Source organism: Urocitellus parryii, chromosome 7 (genome assembly GCF_045843805.1).
Source record: "Urocitellus parryii isolate mUroPar1 chromosome 7, mUroPar1.hap1, whole genome shotgun sequence".
Taxonomy (NCBI): Eukaryota; Metazoa; Chordata; class Mammalia; order Rodentia; family Sciuridae; genus Urocitellus; species Urocitellus parryii.
In genome coordinates this window covers 59,452,706-59,463,444 of record NC_135537.1, presented here as the reverse complement: position 1 = coordinate 59,463,444, position 10,739 = coordinate 59,452,706, and the positions used below count along the sequence as shown (strand labels likewise).

General features: G+C 43.8%; 1 protein-coding gene across 1 annotated transcript; it reads right to left on the bottom strand.

Moving 5' to 3' along the window:
* Positions 1-1,429: 1,429 nt before the first annotated feature.
* On the bottom strand, positions 1,430-3,306 carry Msc (musculin). Its single transcript, XM_026397314.2, has 2 exons — positions 2,773-3,306; positions 1,430-1,873 (listed from the first exon to the last, which is right to left on the bottom strand). The coding sequence occupies exons 1-2, from the start codon at positions 3,304-3,306 to the stop codon at positions 1,787-1,789; spliced, it is 621 nt and encodes a 206-aa protein (XP_026253099.1). The 3' UTR covers positions 1,430-1,786.
* Between the last annotated feature and the right edge of the window lie 7,433 nt (positions 3,307-10,739).

The window sequence follows — 10,739 nt, the reverse complement described above, 5'->3', positions numbered from 1 at the left end:
CAAATTGGATGGTTCAGTAGTTTATCCTTCACACTTTAAAAAATCTTCTACAAAAGAAATGTTGCTTTTGAAAATATCACCATTTTTTAAATTGCTATTATGAATTTTCCAAGTTATTGCAGTGAAAATGGAAGAAAATAACATGGAGAATGAGGTGGTGTGAGACCAAACGTTTGGGGGGGAAAAAAAGGAATTTTGCTGAAATACAAATTGGCTTCTTAGATTGTATTCTTATTCTAATTCCCAATTAGACTTGAGACCTGGGCGGCTCAGGTAGATGGGTATTTAGGGCATTCTTAAATTACTTGCAGTTGTAGATGCTGGAGTGTGATTTAGGTTATTTAATGCATTTGGTGTGTGTGTGTGTGAGAGAGAGAGAGAGAGAGAGAGAGTGTGTGTGTGTGTGTAAGAGAGAAGTGCACCTATACTAGCTTCCTGAATGTATGCCTCTCAAGATAGCTCTGGCCTCAAAAGACTCTCGCGGGCTTTTTAAAAGTCTCCATTTCTTTCCTTCCAGGAATCATTACTTGAAAGAAAAATCAGAAATATACAGATTAATAATATTAAAACAGACATTTTAGAAATGTGACCAAAACTTGATTACCATCAACCATGGTGACAGTGACCCAGCACCCTGTCCAGAGCTGAGACCAGCTCCTTTAAAGTTCACATCCAGACCAAACCGTCTCAGGTAATGTGCAACAAAGACCACATTCTGACGCGCTTAGGGACACACAATTTTCACAATGTTTTTATTATTCATAAAAAAATAAATTTATTTACATCTGTTATTTATTGTGGTAGTGCAGCCTCATGGCAGCGGCGCAGTACCGCTAATCATGGTAACCATTGTCAATGGGTCCCAAACAGGTCCAGAAGCCCTCCTAAGTGCAAGGAAGAACTTGGGCTGCGGGGAAGAACTTGGGTACCAGAAGTGGTGATGGGGGAAGGGCGGCCAGAGGTTGGGGGTGGGGGTGAAGCCTGTCGGGGAAAGTCCAGCATAGTGAATGAGGGAACTTCGAGGAGCAGGGAGAAGGGAGCGGCCCAAAGGAAACCCAAACCAGGTTGGTACCAGCAGGCTCCACATTAGACTGGGAGCCTGTGAGCAGAACATTAATTAGAAAGAGGAGAGGGCTTGGAAAGAAGACCCCAGTCTGTGGGGAGTAAGAAGTCAGACCTCAGCAAGGAAGTTGAACAGCCCAGAACGTGCCTGGCAAAATCTGCCAGAGCTGGTCTCCGAAATGCGTCTCCTTCTCGCCCTATGCGAAGTGGCAAGTCCCACCTGTTCCGAGGGCGCTGCCTGGTGGGTTACAAAACTGGTCCAGCTATGCCACTCTCTTTTCTTTGCAATTTAAAAACATGCCTTGAAGTGGATCCCACGCCTGGACTTTTAGGCGGATCAAGAGATCTCTCTAACCGTTGTCTAACCGTGAAAGGCCCAGATTGTGCAGAATTCTGCCATCACATATATGACAAATCCAGCTCAGCTCAGAAACTACCCCTTAAGCGATTTGATGCTGGGCTCCGCGGTGGATGAGTCTAAGAGCTAAGGCCCCAGACTGGATCTAGGTCCGTGCTCGCCACAAGAAGGAGGGTCTTTCTGATTACAAAATGTGGTCGCAGGACACCTGCCCTGTTCACAGTTCCAGGCAAGGGGAAAAGTCCAGGAGAATCCTATGGGACCTTGTGCCCATTCTCTAGTGTCCTCTCACTCTCTCCCGTCTTTCCGCGGCTCCAAAACACTTGCGTTTAACAAATAATCCCAACAAGTGAGTTCCAGTCCTCTCTAAGCAGTGGTTCCACATAATCTGCTGGCTGCGGAAACTTCTTTCGTGTCAGAGTCAGGTCGTCCGGAGACCACGAATGGCCACGTCTGGAAAATTTAAAAAAAAAATTAAAATTAGAAAAAGGCATCTGATATTGAGGACTAGCGGCAGTCTTAAACCGAAACTACTCTCCTAGGAGAACTACAGTTACCCCTGGCTTTCAGTAGTTGAGTTTTTATCAGCGTTCTGGAAATTTGTGAGTCTTGTCCCTAAACTTGGATTTTAATCTTACTAGACACTGATTAGGAGAAGACAGACAGTATCCATTCACGCTTCTTCCGGGTCTATGCCCACCCGATAATTCAGGAAAACGCGTATGAGTTTTGGGCTTTTGAGTTTTAATTCCTCATCTTTCTTTTTTCGCCCCCCACCCCAACCCCTCACTCCCATCTCCATCTGCTCCAATTAGAAACTGAGGCTTCCATAGGCTTGGATGCGATCTTTCCAAAGCTTGGAGAGTTGGCAGATCAGAGAGGGACTTTCCAGACAATGCTGTCCGGGGAAACCCTGCTATTCCGCATCAATTTTTAAAAATCCAAAAGTTCTTTTATAGAAATCGGTCTTCCCTCCTTTTTAAACAAAAGTAGGGTTTACCGATTGAAACCGGCCAGGACCTAAAGTGGAAAAAGTCGGGCAATTGAGATTTGCCAGACAGCTAGTAAACTCCGTTGAAACTAAGATTTACCCCGGAAGTAGGATACTAGCTAATATTTGTCACTGGACGAAACACCATATAAACTGATCAGAATGATGCAAACACGGAAGACTGGATAATTCTCCAGAAAGATGGCTGGCCTCTCCTCCCCTGATTTGGGAGAAACTAAACTGGCTTCCTCACCATCGATCCTGGAAACCTCCCTTTTGGGTCTGTCTAGGGGCTTAACCCAAGAGCCAGTCTGGACACCTCGGGGCTGTTTGCCCCGGGACTCGCGCGCAGCGTCCCTACCAGGTTCACCGGGTGCACGTAGCCGTTTTCATAGCGATCTTCCTGCAGCAACTGCCGCAGGTGTGCGATGTAACTGGAAGCGAGTCGCAGGGTGTCCAGTTTGGAGAGCTTGGTGTCAGGGGGTACCCAGGGCAGGCTAGTCTTCAGCCTGGAGAAGGCTTTGCTCAGCACACGCATCCGAGCGCGCTCTCGGGCGTTGGCTGCGTTCCGCTGCGACTGCTTGCACTCTGCGGCCGATCCCTTGGCCGGGAGTGGCTTTTTGCCACAGCCGCCTGCACTGCCACCTGTGCCGCCACTCCCAGCCACCCGGGGCCTCTTTCTCTTGCAGCCTCCTGAGTCGCTTGCTGAGCTCAGAGAGCACTGCTCCTCCTCGCAGTCGGGGTCCTCCTCCTCGGCAGACGAATTGTCACTGGGAGAGGCGTAACTGCGCTCGGCGCCACGGAGAGGCGGCCTTTTGGAGGCGGGGACCGGGTACCCCCGCTGTAGCCCCCGCAGCTCCATCTCTTCGGGGTCACTCACCGAGCCAGTGGACATAGCGTCTTCCCCCGCGCCCACGCGCGCTCGCCTTTCTCCGCCCTGGCCAGTATCACCGTCTTCGCCTGCAGCTCCCTGGCAGAGACCGAGACAGGGAAAGCTCGAAGGAGGACAGAAGACCTCGGGCCCGAGGCGCGGAGGCGTGTGAGTGAAGTGGGCGGTGAAAGTGAGCGCGCCCCGCCGCTGACCCCGGAGGATGAAGCCCAGAAATTGACGTCGGGATCCAGGGTCCGCACGCACAACCACTAGCTGTGCCTTTTGACAGGACTATTTATCTGTACTCCTCGGGACAAACCACCACCACCCCCACAAAGAAGAGGGTTTTGGAAAGGGGGGCAAGAGGTGGGGCAGGGGCGTGGAAGGGGTGGGGATCACTTTTCCTCGCACAGAGAAGTGGATGGTGGGGGTGGGGAAGGCAACGTCTCTACCAAGTCAGAATTTGGGCCCGCGGCCCCACTGACCCTCAGGATGTCTGTGCGAAATAAGTGCTTTATGGAGTAACAAAGGGCGACCCCTTATTCCTACCCAACCCATCATCACACTCAACTGATCTATAGTGTAATGAAGATTGTCTGACACTTAGACCTCCCTCAGAGTCCGGATCCTGCCTGCTGCTTCTCTCCCAGTCTTTTCAGTAGAAGTCAGTTTTTCAAGTTCATCACTCACCACCTATCCAAGTCTCCTCCAACAGAAAAGGCAAAACAAGCAAGTCACACCAACAATGTGCAACAGCCGCCTCTCATTCTCCTCCTCCTCTTTTCCTTCTATGTAGCTTTATGATTTATACAGCACTTTTATCTATATTGTTTCGTTTCATCTTCAAACAGCATCTGTAGCTTAAATGTTATCTCCATTTTGCAGAATCACCAGGCTGGTTCCAAAAAAAAAAAAAAAAAAAAAAATCTCTTTAGGATCCCTAGCTTGTTGGCACTCCAGTAGCTACAAGTCTGCCCACCACACACCAATGGATTTTTAACTGGTATTAAAGTCTTGAGAGTTCCCTGCCCTAACTCTTTTAGTTATATTTAGGGAATCCATTACTATTTTAGCTGTGATACTGAAGAGCAAGCTACCGGATGCAGGATGCTAACTCAGCACAATCATCCTGCCCCCCAAATAAGAAAAGCAACACCTAGAATTATGACGTCCCATTCCATCAAAACATAAAACACCTATCCCTCCCCCAAAGGAAACAAAACAAAATTCAATTCGTGTCTCCTTTTTTCCCTAACTGGAAGGCTGTTGCAATGCGTGGTCAAGGGATGGTACTTCCTTTTGGAAACCATACCAGTGGTCAGTCCCTGAGTGAGTGTGGGCTATGTGCCAATGTCATGTGAGCAGCCCACGGAGGAATTCTACCCCTGTGAGGTTGAGGTTTGGTTATTCCCTTCTACCATGAGGAAACTGAACTTTGTCGCGGTTAACTGGTTGTTCCTTTGTCCTTCCACTAAAAGTCCCCATGCTCCCAAAATGAGCGAGGTGCAAGGAGACTAATGGATCATCAGTTTGGGACAAGGAAGACAGAAGCCACTGGGTCAGCCTCGCTCCAGCAGATTCTTACAGCAGAACAAATGCGAAGGGCTCTGTGCCTGAAGTGCCACGACAGGTGGCTGGCCAGGGGTGACTTCATCACTCAGGCATGGTTCCACCTTGTCTCCCAGGCCATGCCTCTCCCGTGGGAGAAGTTTCACACAATCAGTCCCGCTGACCTCCATTCTTTCTCCCTGTACATTTTGTCTGTGGTTAGGTAGTGGGGGATGGGCTTGTTCTGGGACTAGCTCAGTAAAAAGATCGCTTGCTCTCAGCTCTCTCTGGGCTGGGGAAACGCGGGATTATTTGACAGAGCATGGAAATTTTCTTGGAGCGCTTGAACTTGAACTTGACTCTAAGCACGCTTGGCCTGGCTAAGGAGGGGAGAGAGACAAAGATGTAAGGAGGAGATCTCAGGCTAGCTTTCTGCCTTGCCTATTGATGAGTTGAAGCTATCAGTATAAATACATAGTCTCACACATTAGGGGCAGGCATATAGGTTTTTAAAATCTGGATTGTTTATACAGGTGCAGAACAAAGTCTTTCTTTAGAAAAGATTAATGGTGGGGAGAGCACTACATTTCTCTAAACAGTCCCAAGAACTGTACCCAGCCTCAACACTAAGGGGGTCATGGCCAGTTTCTTTTTCTTGAAGAAACTCCCTGACCCTAACAATTCAGGCTTATTTTTCATAGCTTTTGCCTCCTTCCTTCTCTATTCTTCCTTCTTTCTCTTTCTTCTCTTCCCTCCCTGCTTTCCTCTTTTTCTCTCCCCCTTCTCCCTCCTTCTGCTCTCTTTAAAGAAAGTCAGATATTTTTATTTTTGTTTCTTCATTTGTCTTCCTTTCATTTTCATTTTGTCGCCATTTCTTTCTAGCTACATTCTCACCCTTTTAACTCTTTTTATTTTCCAGCTTGTGAATGTGCAAGGAAGATTAGGAAATTTATCATATACGTATTTCTTTTTAGTGTAGAATTGCAGCTTGCTTTCATGTGTCTGTAATATCTGAGGTTTGTCACCTCTTTCCAGTATTTTTACTTTTTCTTCTCTGGATGATCTTAACACCTGGCAAGTTGAACAGTGTAAGTCAGTCAGTCTCTCTCTCTCTCTCTCTCTCTCTCTCTCTCTCTCTCTCTCTCCTCTCTCTCTCTCTCTGTCTCTCTCTGTCTCTCTCTCTCTCTCTCTCTCTCTCTCTCTCTGTCTCCCCACTGTTTTGATGTCACTCCTCATTGCAAGTAAATAAATAATAAAGTCCTAGTTTTTGTATCAAAGTGCACACTGAACCCAATTTCTGTTCGCCTCTGCTTTACAAACTTTTAAATTTGTAATAGATATACACTGTTGTCTATCCTGTTCATTAAGGGTCTTGAAATATTTTATTCATATTCTTTGTAAATATACAGTGTTGGGTGAGTGGGGTTAAAGTTGCTTTATAAAGCAGACATTAATACATTTAATAATTTTTCCTCAACCTGGATTTTCTGCTTACTGGATATATAATTTGGGGGACAGTTTGCTTTTTTTGAGACTTAGTTCTCTGAACTATAAAACGAATTATATTTTTCTGGAAAAGAAGAATATGTATGGACTATTGTCTACATCAGAGACTGGCACATGGGAGATCAGTAAATGCTACTTCTTCTTCTTCTTCTTCTTCTTCTTATTATTATTATTATTATTATTATTATTATTATGGTGGTGGTGGTGGTGAATGGTCTTGCTGGATATCACACAGCTAATAAGTGTTAGTGTCTGAGGCTGATCCAGGTTTTGTACTCCAGGGGTTGTTCTGGGGTTTGGATAACACCTGGATTTTTATTTGCTTTGAGTGCAGTCTTCAAGGGTCTGAAGTGCAAAGTCTCATTTCAAAATATTTTCCATACGTCCATAAGGGCACTCACTGAGGAAAAAAAAATGGATGAATGGGACTTCATTAGAAACTTTCCTTTCTGTCCCCAAGTCCTCTCATTGAAAATTAAAAACATTTTTTTTTTCTGGCCCTACTATCCCAACTGAAAAAAATAAAGGAGGTGAGGCAGGTAAAATGCCCAAATCGGAGTTTCTAATGTGCTGAAAGGATTAAAGGTTGTAGTATATGTGACAGCAGCATGCTTGGGTGTAACATGGAAAATTGCCTGATAAATAAAAATATTTTAAAATGCAGACTTTTTTTTTTAAATTAAAAGGACAACAAAGTGGAATAATAATTACAAAAGATAGGGAAAAAAAGACCCATTCACTGACCTCCCCCAACTCTATGGTAATCCTGGTTGAGGAAGCTTAGAGTTTGGCAGGTTAAATGGGCTGGGTTTTAGGGAGAGCAGAGCATTCCTCTATTCTCTGTGAAGGGTAGATGCAAATCCTGTAGTGAGTAGGTACTTAAGAAACCCTTGTGGGAATGCATATGAAGGGATAGAGCTTTCCCCATATGACTTTCCTGATGCTGTCTCTCTCATTAATCTCCTGAGCCCCACTTTGTCCCATTGGCTGAAGGAATTTCCCATACTTTGAGGCAATTGTCTGTACTTTGGTCTGGAAAAACAGCATTAAAAAAAAAATGTGGATCTGCACTGGATATTAGCTACACAAAGCTACTGAGCCCAAGAAACCAGCCCAATCATGGGCTTTAATATCCAATACCTACTGGGTATTGAAGATGTAATGTTAACAAAAGAATGTAAAATAGCTCCTCAATATTTTAAAATATTAACTACATGTCAAAGTACGCTAATATTTTGGGTATGTTACATCACATGAAATTTACTAACAAAATTAATTTCAACTTTTTAATTATTATGTAGTTATTTAAAATTTAGAATTATATATGTAGGTTCCATTGCATTGCTGTTGGACAGTTTGGTGATTAATCTCAGGGATTATGCACTGCAGTGAATTTCTATCTGCTATTAAGTAAGAGTGGCTCCCACTCCCTTGAATGGAAACTGTCATGACAATATGGTGAGCCCATGTGATATCATTATTTTCCCTTGTCATCTGGCCTGCATCTCACCATGTGTACTTAACCTCGTGCAATCCTGCGAAACTGTCAACATGCTGAAAAGCACTTCCAGTTAGGATTTCCACAGCCCCTTATCAAACAAACCTTCACCTGGAGAAGTGTAGGATTTGATGGACCACTCTGAAGACAGGGCTCCAGTGAGGGATTTTTCAGGGTAATGTTGGGATGAAAGTACAGTGCCCAGGACAGAAAGATACAGGTTTGCATCCTGTGATATCCAGTCAAGTGGTATGCAAGTCATGTGGCATTTGGGTTGTTTGCAGGGTGCAGCATTAGGACAGGATCTCTCAAGACTTAGACCCTTTTTTAGCTCCTCTATGTAAACACCTGAACCCTTCTCTAGGTCCAGGTCAAATTTTCTACTGGTGTCACCCAGCATGTCACTGGTCTCCAGCCATCATCAGACTGGGAGCCATGAGATCAGGGGCTTAAGGGAACTGTTGGAATCCAGGGAAGGAGTCCTCTGTCATCCCTAACATTACTAGTCCTCAGCTACTAGTTTACTTTTCCAAGAGTTTGCTGCAAGATTTTTGTTCCTTCCATTGTGGCTTTTGTTGCCTTAGTTGTAGGGAGACCAGTGTACAGAGTCAATAGGATCATGGAGACTGGAGGTAGGGAGAAAAGCTGGGAGTTAAGAATGAGAAATGGGACTAGGGTACAAAAAGGGAAAGTGCTATGACAGTAGAGACCAGATTTTCCCTGCTATGTGAGATACAAGACAGATATCCTCTTTGATTGTCTTTACAACTAACAATACAGGTGGCTTCAGGGAGAAAAAAAATATATATATCTACCATCTATCTATCTTAGGCCTTAGGAAGCCTCAGATTCCATGTGGAATGTTGTATATCTCCTGCAAACAACTTTGAATACCATATTAGCCTGCTGAAGAAGACTAGCTTTCAGGAAGGAAAGGCCCTGTGGTGAAGGCCACTATGGACGCTTGTTTGCAGATTGTATGATCCTCACTCATGATGTTGGACAGTCCTGAAGGATGAGCTAGTCAGAGTTAGGGCTGAGGCTCATGGGTTTGAGAACAATCTTATTTTTAAAAATCTCTAGAATCAGTCTTTCATTCTTAGGCAGAAGCTAAGAAAGTTCTGTCTTGGGGAATTTCCTCTTTCTAAGTACTTTTGATTTTGTTGGCAATACTTAGAAAATACTGAATCACCTCTTGAAATTCTGGTCTTCAGTGTGTGGTCTCAAATCTTCTTTGATTTAATTATGCAGTTAGGAGAGAAGTGCCACCTTATCATGAGGCATGCTCTGGTAAAAGCCCCTTCAGCTAGGAATATTAGGAGGTCAAATGAGACGGCCTGAGACAGGCTTCCCTGGAAAATGTAGAGCACTGTCCAAGGTCAGTTAGTACATTATTGTTCCCATCTCTGTTAGGGGCTCATTCTTTTCCTGCCTCCTCTCTCCAGTCCTGGACTCTGTTCATCCTTTGTAGAATTAAATACCTCCTGGCTCCAGAAGGAAGTTCTCACATAATAGATACTTGGTGGTATCAAAGAACAGCAATTCTGTACTCTTTTTCAACTAGTCCCTTAACCAATCCTTTTATAAAAGACTGGCCTAGACTATTTACGTATGAGATTTACTTTCCTAACCCAGGCCTCCTATTCCAAAGGGACTCCTTAATAGATGATCAGAACAGGGAAGCATTTGGGTCAGTATGCTCAATTTCTTTTCTTTTCTTTCTTTGGCTTGGTTATGCTGCTTTGCCATTAAAAAATATATATATCAGAAAAAAATACACTGCTATATTCCTCTGATGGTTTCAGTCCTGAAGGAGAAAATGAGGCTGTTGGAAATAGAAGGAGAGAAGGTACTCTCCCACCTTGTCTTATCACTCAGTCCCTCTCCTTCTCAGATTATTATATTTAAGCAACTTCTTTTAGGAAAGAGAGGAGCAGAGTTCAAATAAAAAAGAAAATGGGAAGACTAATCTGCAAGCTCAAGGAAGGCAGAGTCTATCTTGTCCTTATGAATATCCCCAGGGCCTAATAGCTTGTGAAAGGAAGGACCTATATAGCTGATGATTGAAGATATTCACTAACACATCAGCACCCATGATTCCTGGGAGACACACACTCAACCCATTATATATTTGTCTTTCATTTAATCAACTCAGTCTCCTGCTCTGTTCTCTCTTCCATTGCCAACTCTTAGACCCAAATACATTTCTCATGGATTGGATAGATTTCTAAAGAATATTTCCTATTTTCACATGTAGTTTATATATCCACTTATATCACACCTGGTATCTGCCACAAACTCTAGAATAACTTTTAGACAATTGAAGAATTACTCTTATTGTAAACGTCCCAGCAGTGATATCTTCTGCTTATAAAATCCATCCTTAAATGTCATTTGTAATTGTTTTTTTTCCTATTTGAAAAATATTCTGAATTTTCATAACATTTCAAGGACTCACAGACGTACAATGCCTCATTTCGAAACTATTACATAGATTGACAGGAAGGCCAAGTGCAGAGCCCTTGAAAGTCCACACATTTAATGCTGAGCTGAGAAGGCAGTAATCAGAGAGTGGAGAGAAAAACCAAGAGAGCAGTGTTACTGAAAGCAAGGGAGGTTTTCAGGAAATAATGGGTGGGGACTTCCACTTGAGGTGGTCTGGTACAATTGCATTTTGAGTGAGAGCCAAAATGTAAAAAAAAAATATATATATATATATATATATATATATATATATATATATATTTTTTTTTTTTTTTTAAAGAGAGCCGTGTTTAAGAGGAAAATAATATCTCTTTGGAGGAGGTGTGGAATGGAAAGTGAATGCTGAGTGGGGCTGAAGCTGCTGCCAGGTCCTCTGGGTCTGCTTCAGGCAGGAACATCCAGGAGTTGAGGTCCTTTGTAA

Coding starts and splice junctions, on each gene's coding strand:
- Msc (XM_026397314.2), bottom strand. CDS start 3,306: ATGTCCACTGGCTCGGTGAGTGACCCCGAAGAGATGGAGCTGCGGGGG. Junction 1,874..2,772: donor ACGTGCACCCGGTGAACCTG/GTAGGGACGCTG, acceptor TAAATTTTCCAG/ACGTGGCCATTCGTGGTCTC.